The 15,205-nt window shown below is 37.6% G+C and overlaps 1 protein-coding gene across 4 annotated transcripts in view; it reads left to right on the top strand.

Moving 5' to 3' along the window:
• ddx52 (DEAD (Asp-Glu-Ala-Asp) box polypeptide 52) overlaps positions 1-15,205 on the top strand; it is a 43,938-nt gene that overhangs the window by 12,101 nt on the left and 16,632 nt on the right. For all 4 annotated transcript variants that reach the window (XM_051930404.1, XM_028806604.2, XM_051930405.1 and 1 more), the window contains 6 exons: positions 254-397; positions 1,038-1,149; positions 7,789-7,861; positions 10,514-10,717; positions 10,888-10,978; positions 11,138-11,260. In XM_051930404.1, the coding sequence (XP_051786364.1) occupies positions 254-397; positions 1,038-1,149; positions 7,789-7,861; positions 10,514-10,717; positions 10,888-10,978; positions 11,138-11,260 (747 nt within the window). The remainder of the gene's footprint in view (positions 1-253; positions 398-1,037; positions 1,150-7,788; positions 7,862-10,513; positions 10,718-10,887; positions 10,979-11,137; positions 11,261-15,205) is intronic.

Genomic DNA, 15,205 nt, shown 5'->3' with positions numbered 1-15,205 from the left:
TTTTTTTATTATAAAATGTCATTTTCATAGCAGTCCTCTTGTTTTAATATAAACTTTAATAGATTCAGAAATAAGAAAAACAGAAACAACTGAAATGGGCTCCTGAAACTGAATGTAGGCACCAGGTGGCAGCAGCAATGTATATATTTTTTCAAGTCCGTGAAACCTCAACAATATCACGCAGATGTCAAACAGCTTTCTTCATGTATTCCATATACATGTATAATTTTGTTGGGTTTTCTCTTTTTTGCAGAATCGTGAAGTTCTTGCATGTGCTCCTACTGGATCTGGGAAAACAGCGGCTTTCTGCCTGCCTATCCTTGCTCACTTAAAACAACCTATGAATAAAGGATTCCGTGCCCTAATCATTGCTCCAACAAGAGAGCTGGCAAGTCAGGTAGATAGATAGATAGATAGATATGATTAGTTGAATAAGATAAAATTTGCATGGGAGTTTTTGAAGTAAGTGTAATATGATCAGTATATCATACATATTAAGATAAAATATTGTATAACTGTTGTTGTGCCCTGAGTTCAATTTTACTAAATGCTACCCTGGAACATGCTTTTTATGACCTAAGTAAGGCATGAGGTTTGGTATTTTTCGATTCAAAGCAATATTTTTATAATCCAAGTATTGCCTTGGGAATTTTTTATGTTTTGAGTGAAGCATGTATAAGTGTTAAGAAAGGCCCTATTTTAAACTGTAAAAACAGGTACAGTATTTTTTTTTATTTTATAAGAAATGCTTGACGTAAGATCACATGGCAATTAATATTTGCCATGAATATGAAAAAATAACTGTCTTAATAAATACCAAACATGCCCTTTGATATGAGATGCTATAGATTTTCTTGTTGAATGTTTCCAGGTAGATACAGAGGTCTTCTCACCTTAAATAGTTATTTATTTACATCTGACATTCTCTCTGCCTACTTTGCTTATCTGTTTTTTTTATCCATCCACCAAGCACAATTCCTCCATAGATGCCTTTATTTACAGAAGAACATGTGAAGTTCTTAATTCTTATTTTACAGACCCACCGGGAGATGGTAAAACTGTCCCAGGGTACGGGGTTCAGAGTCCATACAATTAATAAAGGAGAGGAGGCTGCCAAAAAATTTGGCCCAAAGTCATCTAAAAAGTGTGGTAGGTATTGTTGTGTCCATTATTCATCTTCCGGAACAAATACATTTGTATTAATTATATATTAAAATGCATTTTAATATTTTTCAGCGCAGAATTGATGATAATGTATTAAGTGTTGGAAGCTTGTGTGACTTTATTTGGTTTAAACTTAATTCTTATTGATGTAGTAGAACCTTGCTCAAACAGATGCTCGTCTCCCACAGACTAATGTACTGCAGTCCATTGTAAATGTAAATATTGGTCTTCAAGATGATTTTTTAATACAAAGAAAAGAATACTCAATCATGTCCAGGTTCATTTTAGGTGACCTGGAGTGATATAATTTCTTGTGTTTTTAAGTAACATCTTGCTGCAGCTACAGGTTTTCAGAAATAGAAGCTGAACCAGCTTGTGTCCTTTTGAACACAAACTAAGAGTGTTTCATCACAGAATAAAGTATTGAAAGCAACCATTTTTCTAAATAAGAAATGTTGCACTTGCACTAAAATTGAAGTCTCATCTGCTTGTAGAGTACAAATAGTAGGCTGATATCATGTGGAGCAAAAATAACCAATTTTAAGTCTAGTGTTTAATTTTTTCCCCAGGTTTTCAGCCCAGGTACTCATTTATAACAGGTTTACAGTAAAGGGATGCTGAAACATAAATTTGGATATCAAAAGGCTTTGAGCCTGAACCAATATTAGAAATGCCAGTAAAACCAAACAAGTATCCTCTTTAATAAAATCCCTTTATGCGTCCATGTGTCCGTGTGTGTGTCTTCTGGTAAAGTGCGCATGCGCGGGGCACGGTGTGATGCTTCAAAGGCCGCCTGACGCGTCACACAAGACAGAGAGGGCGGGACCTATAAAATATTGTGCAGCCGATCCAATCGGATTTCGGTAAATGAGGTAAGACCTAAAACATAACGCACGAAAAATCCAATTGGGTACTGAGACCCGGAGACCAGCTTCCCCAAGAGGTGTGGGATTAGTGTTTGTTGTTCACTCGGAAGAGGTCAGATTTGCGATTAACAAACTTGGCCCGGTAAAGTGTAAAGTATTTTCCTAAATATACGAATGTTCATGATATTACAATAGGATGACTTTTAAAAGTAGAATTATTTTCGCGCACATAAAATCCGTTGCTAGGGAAACGCCATACATACAATAATCAGCTGCACGCCAGCACAGATTCAAATACTTGCTGGAGAGATGTATTACTGTGAGAGAAAATTAAAGGCACACAATAAAGTGACACATATTACAGCCACATACAAGCCAGTGTTACTGTAACAGAAAATAGACGGTCCTTTGCCATTTAATATAGACTGTTCCTACTAATGTTTATGCACTACTATTCTAGCGCCCGTTATTGTAACGGGCTTAATGTCTAGTTTTTAATATAATCCCAGCGAGCACAAGTATACTTGTAACATTCTTGTTCTTTTCTGAAAACCTCAAAAATTAAATGTTTTGTCTTGCTTATGCAATTACTTTTCTGTGGCTGGCTTGACATCTTCATCATTGGCATGGTGCACCCCACATAGGTAGCCCTTCAGATTGGGGAACAGGTACTAGTCACATGAGGTCAGATGGTGGATGTATCCTCTCTTTGAATCCACAATTTTTCAGAGTAGCCTTTGCAGCTTATGCAGTGTTAATGGAGACATTGTTGTAGGGATGATTTGACAGCTTTCCTTTTTGTTATATGTGACCTTTGAGGTAAGTAAGCAGTATGGTATGGACTGCACTCTCAGAATCATTAAAATTGTGCACATGATATTGCTGGCACTGGCTGAGACTATCCACAGTGAAAATCTCCAGCCCATCTCTTGACTGCACTGTATGAAGAAGACTGGTCCTGATGCATGTTGACTATTCAAAAATAAATCCCCAAAGATCTATTCTGTAGCGTTAGAAATTCAATAAAAGCACATTAATTGGTTTTACTGTTTCCTGCATCCATTTTGATTTTGTTTTGAAGAAAGAAACATTAACCATAAACCACAAATACTGGAGATTTTTAATACACAAACTTTACTACATATTAGTTAATCTTTGACCATCTACATAATGAGCCAAGGAAAATTCGACTTTCAGTTTCAGACAACATAATATGGACTAATGTACTGCCACATATAAGGCAGTGAGCAAATAATTTCTGTTGAATTGATACCCATTTTAAAAGGGGTATTGCAACATGAGCTAATACATCCTTTTCATTCGTGCTTAATCCAGTTTAGGGGTGTTAGGGGGGCCAAAGCCTATCCAAGCAACACTGACTACAAAGCAGTAACTAACCCTAAACAGGACAGCAGGCCCATCACACACTTACACACTCAAACATACAGTAACGTGATGTCAGTTTAGATTTGCCAGTCAACTAACACACACATCATTGATGATGTGGGAGGAAAAAACTGTAGTTAATAAAATTTACTTTGCAACTGTAATATACACACAGAATCTGTCTTAGAAGGAGGAGTTTCAAACTCATACTTAATCGCTATGTGAATTTTTGAAGCAGATACGTATGCAGTCATATGAAAAAGTCTGGGAACTCCTCTTAATTCTTTGGATTTTTGGTTATAATTGGCTGAGCTTTCAAAGTAGCAACTTCATTTTAATATATGACATGCCTTATGGTAACAGTAGTATTTCAGCAGTGACTTTAAGTTTATTGGATTAGCAGAAAATATGCAATATACATCATAACAAAATCATACAGGTGCATAAATGTGGGCACCCCAACAGAAATATGACATCAATACTTAGTTGAGCCTCCTTTTGCAAATATAATAGCCTCTAGATGCCTCCTATATCCTTTGATGAGTGTCTGGATTCTGGATGGAGGTATGTTTGACCATTCTTCCATACAAAGTCTTTCCAGTTCAGTTAAATTTGATGGCTGCCGAGCCTGGACAGCCGGCTTCAAATCATCCCATAGATTTTCGATGATATTCAAGTCAGGGGACTATGACGGCCATTCCAGAACATTGTACTTCTCCCTCTGCATGAATGCCTTTGAAGATTTCAAACTGTTTTGGGTCATTGTCTTGGTGGAATATCCAATCCCTGCGTAACTTCAACTTTGTGACTGATGCTTGAACATTATCCTGAAGAATTTGTTGATATTGGGTTTAATTCATCCGACCCTCGACTTTAACAAGGGACCCAGTCCCTGAACTAGCCCCACAACATGATGGAACCTCCACCAAATTTGACAGTAGGTAGCAGGTGTTTTTCTTGGAATGCAGTGTTGTTCTTCTGCCATGCGAAGCACTTTTTGTTATGACCAAATAACTCAATTTTTCTCTCATCAGTCCAAAGTACTTTGTTCCAAAATTAATCTGGCTTGTCTAAATGAGCATTTGCATACAACAAGCGACTCTGTTTGTGGCGTGAGTGCAGAAAGGGCTTCTTTCTCATCACCCTGCCATACAGATGTTCTTTGTGCAAATTGCGCTGAATTTCAGAACGATGTACAGATACACTATCTGCAGCAAGATGTTCTTGCAGGTCTTTGGAGGTGACTTGTGGGTTGTCTGTAACCATTCTCACAATCCGGCACATATGCCGCTCCTGTATTTTTCTTGGCCTGCCAGACCTGAGTTTAACAGCAACTGTGCCTGTGGCCTTCCATTTCCTGATTACATTCCTTACAGTTGAAACTGACAGTTGCATGTGTGTTGAAAGCTCTCTGAGAGAGCTTTATGTAGCCTTCCCCTAAACCATGATACTGAACAATCTTTGATTTCAGATCTTTTGAGAATTTCTTTGAGGATCCCATGCTGTCACTCTTCAGAAGAGAGTTAAAGGGAAGCACAACTTGCAATTGACCACCTTAAATACCCTTTCTCATAATTATACACACCTGTCAATGAAGTTCAAGGCTTAACGAGCTAATCCAACCAATTTGGTGTTGCAAGTAATCAGTATTGAGCAGTTACATGCATTCAAATCAGCAAAATTACAAGGGGACCCAAATTTTTGCATAGCTACTTTTTACATTTGAATTAACTTCATACAACTAAATACTGCTTCACTAAAAATCTTTGTTCGGAAAACACCACAGTACTCAGATGTTCCTAGCAAATGAAACACATACCACTGTTATCTTTTTTGTTGAAAGGAGAGTAAATTATTATGCAGGAGGAGAGGGGGTTCCCAAACTTTTTCATGACTGTATGTGGTTTTTATTTAATCTAATTCTTTTTATTACTCTGACTTACATGAAGCTTGAATATCAAGTTGGTTAAATTTAATACTGTAGTACAATTAACTTTTAAGCATTCACGGATTTTTTTTATCTCTGCTCTTAATGTAGTTTTTTTGCTTTTATGTTAAAAATGTAACTGAGCATTGTTTACCTTTTAGTTTGTAGCCACTATATGAAAGAGGTTTTCCTCTGGCATATTTCAAAGTTGTTTGTGTGTTGCAGTAAACCCATAACTCAATCAAAAGCTTTAATGGTATTTTTACTTACCCAAGGGTCTCTTCTTTCAGATAAATCATAAGTTTACATGTTGCCTGCATTATTTCATTTGTAAAATATGTGATTTGCACATATATTGTACCAGTAACGGCATACTGCATGATAATGTGCAGTGAATACACTTGACTTGAGCATTTATAGTTTTCATACTCTTTCTCTGTACGTTTAGCATTCATTTGCTCAGAGGTTGATGCGCTTGATGCTTCCTGAACAGCTCTTTTTTTTTTCTTCATCCTAGCAGCCCGCTTCTTCTTTTCTTTGTCAGCATCTTTTTGTGTTAAAACTGATTAAATCAGTGTTTGTGTTGCAATTACTTAGTACGTTTTACTTAATTTTTCACTTAAGCTGGCACTTAAGTCTTCAATCTGCCTCAAGAATGATTTAAGATATGAAGTGGTAAGGGAGATGGGAGCATGTGCTGCATGGCCGCCCTTCTGCCTGCTGCCATGAGTTGATTCTACAATAAAATAAAAAGAGGAATAACCTTGGAGGTCAATCATTATCCCAAAAGCAGGTAGTAGACGCCACGTAGTATATGTGTACCAAATTTCAGGTCAATAGGTCAAACGGCGTGCGAGCTACAGGTGATTTAAAATCCAGGACAGACAAACGGACAGCAACAATAGTGTATTATATAAGAAGATATGCTAAGGCAAGCAGTACATCACTGCCGAGTAAATCTGCATTTAGCAAAGGTCCCACCTATGCCATGCCACATGCAGTAAAAGACTCTGTGTCATTGGATAGTTAAGTTTCAGACAATTTCAATGATGTATAGCTGTCTGTGATTGGTCACTTGTGCTACGTGTCACAGCCATAAGTAAAAGTCAGGAAATATATTGCTTATGCAACAGGTAATCTTTATGCATTTTTGCATTGACACTTGTGAGAGTGTATGTGGATTGTTTGGCTAACATGCAGTAAGACTTTTGAGGATGTTCTAGAAAAGTTACAGAATGCTAGTAATATGGAATGTGAAGACCTTGAGTCACAGTTTACCTATTGAAGAAGACCCGAGGCTATGCTTGATTTGTAAGTACTCCTTAGTATAACTTTAAAGTGTCGCTGCATGCACTTTTACAGTTCAAGCATATGGGTTCAGTTACCATATCTGGAACGCTCTGTGCTGAACGTTCTTCCTGTGTCCATTATTTTCAACCTCTTTGTGTACTTGCTTGAAGGCTTACACGAGAAACCCTTTGATTGAATGTCACTGTAGAAACTTGCATGGGGGACCACTCTTCAATCGAATGTACTGTATTCGTATAATGCTGCGCCATGCTACTAATCATAGCTTCATTTGGGGATCCCAGTCTCTCTTCCACTTTATCACTGAATCGCGCTGCACAAACTTTCACAGGGGATTCACTTTCACAGAATATTTGTATAGTGCAGGGCCAAGCAGCTCCTTGCAGTTTCTTAGATGGACCCTCCACCGAGTGTCACTGATTTACGTAGCACAAACTTTCATGGAGGATGGCTCTTCAGTCTAATGACACTAAATCACTCTGCGCCACTCCACACCGCACTACTCTGCACATCACAGTTTAGGTACAAGATTGACTAGGTGCAAGAGATTTAATGTTTCTAAAAAGTGAAACACCTAGTGTCAAACAGTTTAACTTTGCAGTGCTATGGGATATTATATCTAAACTTAGTACAATGGTAGCTGACTGATTGGAGCACAAAAGAATATTGATTCCAGGGTTGTGCATCATAAATTGTCTTGGTTATGTGCTGAAAAATCCAGTTTTTTTGAAAAGAAATCCCTAATTTTAAAATTTAATTGATGTAAACAAAGGGTTTTAATCATATATAGGATGTATTTTAAAAATTTGGAATGTTATGCTCACTACTGTTCCGCCATTTGCATCTGCTTTATTACATAAACAGAAAATTAGCCATTTATTTTTGGGTATGTAATTTAAATGCAACAAGTCCATAAAACCCCTTACTGTGCAAGTGGTTAATTGAATACAAAATCATCTACAGTTTTGGAGGTGTACAGAGACACCTCTCAAATTTGTAAATTGCCAGATGTAGTAATTTTCACTTTGTCAGTGCTTAACAAGTGTTGCATTCAAGTGTTGTTACTGTGAATTTGTTCTTGATTGCTGCTTCTTCTTCCTTTTTTTTTTTTTTTTTTTTTTTGTGTGTGTGTACTAGACATCTTAGTAACAACACCTAACAGGCTGATCTACCTTCTGAATCAAGACCCGCCAGGAATTGATCTTAGCAGGTGAAACTCAGAAAAATTTTCAATAATTGTTTTATTCTTTGAGTGCTTTGATATGCATGCAGAGCCTGAACTTTGTTTGCTGGGGATGGGGGCAGTGCTGGATGATGGAGGTTTTGGGGATTTCTCTCCAGTGAAAAAATGGTAGGATTTATATGCTTCATCATAGGGTTTATAAAGAAATAGCCAAAGTGCCCAGACATATTAATATAATGTGTTAAAGCAAGAAAGTAAATGTTTGCCTTAGTTGTTTAAATGTTGACACTTTTGTCAGTGTAGACTAAAATGCAAGTTTCCCACCAATCATCTACCTGCATAAAACCTATCAATTTCTTAGCTCTCATGAGTCAAGAATTTATTTTTGTGAATGGTTGGATTCCATAATTGAGGTAACTTCTTTGCTGAGTTGGAATCATGAACACTGCTTTGTATATCCTGGTTTACTGTGCTTCCTTAAATAAATGACTAAATCACATGAATAAACTGGATGGCTTATTGAATAATCGAGTCACTGGTATGTAAGACAGGTAAAACTACAACTTTTTGTGTTGTTCCCTCTATTGAACCTCTGTTCAACTCACTTCAATATACTTTGTTACACTGGGTTAACTGTAATATCCATCCATCCATTGTCCAACCCGCTGAATCTGAACACAGGGTTACGGGGGTCTGCTGGAGCCAATCCCAGCCAACACAGGGCACAAGGCAGGAACCAATCCCGGGCAGGGTGCCAACCCACCACAGGACACACACCCACACACTAAGCACACACTAGGGCCAATTTAGAATCGCCAGTCCACCTAACCAGCATGTCTTTGGACTGTGGGAGGAAACCGGAGCGCCCAGAGGAAACCCACACAGACACGGGGAGAACATGCAAACTCCATGCAGGGACGACCCGAGAAGCGAACCCAGGTCTCCCAACTGCGAGGCAGCAGCGCTTCCCACTGCACCACCGTGCCGCTCTTAACTGTAATATACATGCAAAATTTCATGAACATCCACTCCGCTGTTTTGGTTTTTGTGGTGTTGGCCCTTTCAATGAAATGTGTGAAACTTCATAAGCCAGTATTTTAAATTGTGCCAAGGTATAGCCATTTTTGAGTGATGCATGATTTTTGTGTTGGTCCCACATCACACCATGGCCAAACCAATCATTGTTGTTTGTATCAAATAATATAAGTGATTTGACATTTTTAAGGCCAAAGCCTATGTACAAATCCACTGAGCTTGACTGACTATAACTGCAGTCATTACTCTTAACTGGAGACAGCACCATTTTTGCTCCAGTGTCATTCTGATATGTGTTGTATTTTACTCTTCATTTGTCATGTTTTAGTTGTTACACTAATGAAAATTACTTTGGCTTCAAAATTTTAATGAACTACACAAAGTCAGCATTTGTTGATTTATTTTCATCAGTGAAGTATGCTATTTTAACAGTCTTGCTGACCACATTTTATTACTTGATTAATGTAACTCATTGTATTCTGGGATCAGCAAATTCTTGATAACACAGGTTGCAGTTGGTTTGGAATGCTGCTGCCCGTTTTTTGATTGTGTTTCTTCAATATTAGCTTCTTTACACTGGCTGCCTGTTATCAGAATTGACTTCAAAATTTTGGTGCTAGTTTTTAAATCATTACATGGGTATGCTACTGGCTGTTTATCTGAATTGTGTGTTTTACACCAGTCATCCAGAGAGCTTAGATCTACCAGTCCGTTGCCTCTTATGATCCCTTGCACTAAGTGTAAAACTAAGGGGGGCAGGGCTTTTGGAGCTGCTGCACCTCATCTGTGGAACTGTTTACCTCATTACATTAAGGAGTCACCTTCAATTGAACTGTTTAAAACTAGATTGAAGACCCATTTCTGTTCTCTGGTTTTCAAAGACCTTCACTGATACTGATGGTTGCCTTACTTTTAGTCATCTTTCTATTTTTTAACTCACTGCTGGCTATATGTTGTTTATTTCTATTTATTTTATTTATGTTCATTGTATTTTTTTAATGTAAAGCACTTTGTCTACAGCATTGCTGATGTTGTTTTAAATGTGCTCTATAAATAAATTGATATTGACACATTTCCCTGTGATTATTAGAGATATTTCCCTTGTGTTTCAAATTATTACAAGCTGAGCCATACAAATGTCTGGCAAATGTACAAGTTCTGAAACATTGAATCATCTTTATTTTGAAATTAATATATGGATCAGCTCACTCTGTCACCATTGTAAATTGGCCACAAATAAAGATAAACCGGTTAGAAAATGGATGGCTGGTTGGATGAAAAACTGCAGCCGTTTCAGTTACAATTAGTTACAATTCTTTTATTTAAATTAGTTATGGTACTATATTAAAAATTGTAAATCTTGGTACCATTTCTAACTCAGTCAAGTGTGTGACACTACAGGTTAAAAAACTATTGCAACTTACAGCGGATTGGTCACATCATCACGCATGAATCATGTATTTTATTTAAATTGAAAAAGTATATTTTGCATTATATATTCTGCTTGTTTTAATTTGGTTTGGGCATGAGCGAAAAGTAATTTCAGGCTGTTTCTTTCTTTTCTAATGAATTGTCTTTTCAAAATGGGACTGTCATCCTGAAGGTGTACAGTTACTTTTTATTTGATACTTGCCTTTTCTGCAGTGTGGAGTGGATGGTAGTTGATGAATCAGATAAGCTGTTTGAGGAGGGGAAGACTGGTTTCAGAGACCAACTGGCCACCATTTTCTTGGCTTGCTCTTCCCATCTTGTGAGACATGCCATGTTCAGTGCAACGTTTGCTTCAGATGTAGAGCAGTGGTGCAAACTGAACTTGGACAACATGGTGTCTGTCTATGTTGGACAGAGGTGAGAATTAAATCTTGCTTTCCCTTTTCACAAGTAGTGGTAATTTGTTCAGTTTACTAGTGTTTGGAATTCCAGTTTTGTTGTTGTGCTACAATTGTACATTAAGTACAGTAGACAAACGCCAGAAGGCAGTGTAATGGTAATGTTCATCTGCCTTTTGTTCTCACTAGGAATGCAGCCACAGATATGGTTGAGCAAGAGCTTCTGTTTGTTGGGACTGAAAATGGAAAATTGGTTGCAATGAGGGACCTTGTGAAAAAGGTGGGAGTTGAATTTTTAATTGTATCTTAATGTATCAGTGTTTCAGTTGCTAGTATGATACAAGAAAACATTTCCTGGGTTAGATGTGGCCTGACTTTTGGGTTGATTTTTGTTTTTAATAGCATTTTTGCTTAACTTGTTTCTTTCGTAACCCAACAGGGATTTTTGCCTCCAGTATTAGTGTTTGTACAGTCTATAGTAAGAGCAAAGGAGCTTTTCCATGAATTGATATATGATGGAATAAATGTTGATGTGATCCATGCTGAACGAACACAGCAGCAGGTATGTCTGCAACTTTTATTAACTACATACTGTATAACTTCTTAAAATACAGATGACTGTGTTGCTGGTATGCTACATTATTAACACAAAGAAAAGCTTACCACAAGTCCATGTGTTTATTCAACAAAAAGTACCGTAGATACTCGCGTATTAGTCAATCTCGTAGATAAGTCGAGTGTATTATTAAGCCGAAAATTACGAAATTTGTTATGACCCGCGTATAAGTCGAGGGTAAAACTTGACAGCTATCAGAGATAGAGGGTGACAATCAGCTGTTAATGGTGACAAAACTCGCTGTTAATGGTGACAAAACTCACTGTCACGTCACAGGCATTCCCTCTGTGCTTGGAGAAATGCTAGACTCATTGACTCGGCAACTAATCCTTGCGTGTGCGTGAGTTGCGAAATGTAAACAAAATGTAAACAAAGGCAAGATGGCGTCGATATGTCACAAGGGAGCGAAGCGAGTGCAGAAAAGAAAACACTCGGCAGACGATGTTTTGCACATTATCGCTGAGTCGGACTCTGATTTTTCAGAATCGGATTTTATTGACAGTGATCAGGAATCGAGCAAGAGAGTGAGAAGCCGGCATCAGGTGATCGGACACCAGCCGATGCCCTGCCAGCTGAACGCATTCGCGCAGCCGATGCACCTACGGCAAGGTTCGCGTGGGAGGAATACCCAGACATTGATCCGTGGGAGCCGAACTGGCTACCGGACTTCACAAGACAGCATGGCTTGCTGTTGGACACGACAGATCACCCGCTGCTGGACTACTTCAGGCTGCTCTCTCCTGATGCTGCTTTTCAGCTACTGTCAGACGAGGCAAACAGGTAGGCAGAAAAATTTTTTGAATCGCGGGCTGCGCTTGCATTGCATTGATAGCGTGCGTTGCCTTGGTTCTTTTGATTCCAAATCTAGTTGCACGTGGCAGCTAATGGTATGTTTGTTATCCAAAACCTGCAAAAGCTAATACTCAAATTCAAGTATTTCACAGTTTAAAGAATTATTAAATGAAATTAGAAAAAAAACTAGCTAATTAGCAATAGTATTGCTGGCTTATAATTATTTCAAAGACCATGATTCTGTGGACAATTGTGTTGCCCCGCGGATAAGTCGACCCTGTTTTTTTGAATGAATTTTAAGGCATAAATTTTTCGACTTATACGAGAGTATCTATGGTACTTTAAAAAGTAAAGGATGAATTTGACTACCTGTCTTTTTGGATCATGTCCTTCTCGATCATGTAAATAATATCTTGTTTTTCTGTAGAAGAATTTAAAAAACGAAGTCCACAAGCAGCCTTCCATTGGAAAAACCTTGTATTAGTCCTAACACTGACAAGGATTTAGGTGCCATCAACACCTGAAGTATTTTTTAAGAAATTAGAAGAATACTGAATAGGTATATTTAAATACAAAATTAGTTGGAAATACAATGTCATAATCACTATGACCTATGATCTACACCTACTGTGTACATTGTCACAATATTAAGTACAGTACTTTCCCTGGATGTTTATAAATTGCCTCAGGTTTCTTTTCAGTGTTCCATTTAATTTATTTAGCTGTATGTGTGTGTTGGAGGGGGGGGGGGGGTTGAATTAGTTTATTTTTATGTAGCTAAACTTAAAATTTAGATTTATATATACAAGATACATAATATATGATAGATAAGTTACTTCCACGCTCAAACTCAACTAATATGTCATTTAAACTGGGGCATCACAAGTGAAAAATACAATGTTTTAGTTGTAAATTTGGGAAGCTACAATAAAGTACTCTGCACAGTCTATTTCTGTTAATGATAATTTGAATTATGTTCCCAGTTTTTTTTTTTTTCTCTCCTTGAGGTTTAACTTATCAGAACTGTTCTCCTATTGCCTTCCCTTCTTTTTTTTTTCTTTTTTCCACAAAACTCCTGCATAGCCTGCTGTGTATTAAAGTGTTTAAATTTTTTTTGCAATTAAACCACTGTTAATTTTTAATAAAATGAAATTCAGTAGGCTTATTGTTCAGAGACCATATAAAAATGCTAAAATAAAATCCCCTTTAAAATATTTTAACTAATAAATAATATACTGTACACAAAATATTTCTCCATAATACATATATCATAAAAGAAAAAATATGCTTGTCATAATTATAAGAAAACAACTTCATATAAAATCTTTAAAATGTTTATTGGGAAGATTTAAGTCTAACATGCTGAAGTTTACACATAAATACAAATTTATGTATTTAAGTTAACAAGCTCTTTGTTTATTAAGCAATGAAGGAAAATTTTAATGAAAATGACATTCCAGCAGCAATAACACTTGCATTTCTCAATGGTACCTTAATACTGTAATAGAAATGCAGATGATGAAAAAAAAAACTCATTTTTGAGATCAACCAATTTACTAGTCACTAAGTCATCTGGAGTGAAAATTGAACAAATTTTAGATCGGCTGCCAATTGATTGAAGCATCACTAGAGAAAGGTTGCTGGCCGCTTCATGTGGAGGGCCAGGAATGTTTCTGCATTATGGTGCAGGTGATGCACTGCCCATGCCAAGGCAGATGACGCTGTTGTGCAAAAATTAAATAATTAGTAAACTAGTAGTAGCGAAGGAAATAATTAAAACAAAACTGAGTGCCATTATGAACAAGACTGCACATCCTCTCTCTGACAAACTAACACTGAGGACTTTCAGGTAACGAATCATTCAGCAGAAGTGTCAAATGCTATGGGGGCTCCTTTATACCAACAGCAATATGTCTGCATAATGCCTCAGTGTGACAGCCAAGTCAGAACTTTTCTTTCTTTTGAATTTTCATGCTTTTTAGTCATTCAGACCAAAGTGTGTGTGTTTATATTTATTTATCTACCTATTTATGCATTTACTAGCAGGAGTACCCGGCATTGCCCGGGAATCTATAACTGGTGAATTTCCCAAAACAAAGAAACAGAACATGGAAATCGAACAAACATTTTTCTGATTGACATTTTATTGTAATAGGTAATATAAGTGGTCATTTTAGAGGCTTTGGATACAGTATATTTTTTGTGTTGTCCTGGGGTTCCGAAAATGAACAAATTGTGAGGATTGCCCACTGTAGAACATGTAACATAGAGTTGTCCGTGTGAAAAGCATGGATTTTCAAAATTGATGTCTTTAACTTGGAGTGATTGCCCTTCAGCCTTAGTAATTCACATAGCAAAATCCAAACGAATAGGAAATTCTAGCCTTTTGAAATCAAAGGGTAAATCATTTGGAATCAGCTGAATTCTTGGTATGAAAACATCTTGACATCTTGCACAATGTTTGAGATGGCCTTGAAATAGACATTTTTGTGGCATCGGAAGTGGACTTTCCAATGCCATGTCTTTTTTTTGGTGGCATGGGTATATTAGCGAAAAGCAGGACAATTATAAAGTGTCACTGGTATTACGTACAGAATAAGGACTAGAGTGAGATGAATGAACGTTATTTACAATACGTCGGAAAGCGAACAAATTGCACTAGTCAGTCAGAAAGACCAAGACTGAAATCTTACTTTGAGTCAGAAGCGAGCAAATAGCACCACAAATACGGAAAGCCAGTCACGCACACTGGGGCATCACGTTTTACATCCGTACGGCAGTTCCCCTTTCACGTGATGAAAGTAGTCAGCTTTCTCATTCTTGGACACTTCCGCAATGTCTTGGCAATTTAAAGAACATTGGTAAAGAGGGATGCACAGAGACCAGACGTGCCGCTAGATGGCGCCACCGTTACCATTGACAAGATGGCGGCACGTTACAACAGATGTTAAGTACAGGGACTTTTTGCGAACGTTGTGTCGGTCAAAAGGTGTCCTGCACTTGACCAAGGACATTTCTCCCAACCACACATACCCCATGACCTCCTCCTGGTCACAAACCAGCCCCATGCCCAGTTTGGTGGCAGTCGGATGCCCGGTG

This window comes from Erpetoichthys calabaricus, chromosome 8, assembly GCF_900747795.2.
Source record: "Erpetoichthys calabaricus chromosome 8, fErpCal1.3, whole genome shotgun sequence".
NCBI lineage: Eukaryota > Metazoa > Chordata > Cladistia > Polypteriformes > Polypteridae > Erpetoichthys > Erpetoichthys calabaricus.
Note: the sequence above shows the minus strand (reverse complement) of the source record. Positions and strands in the feature narration are given on the sequence as shown.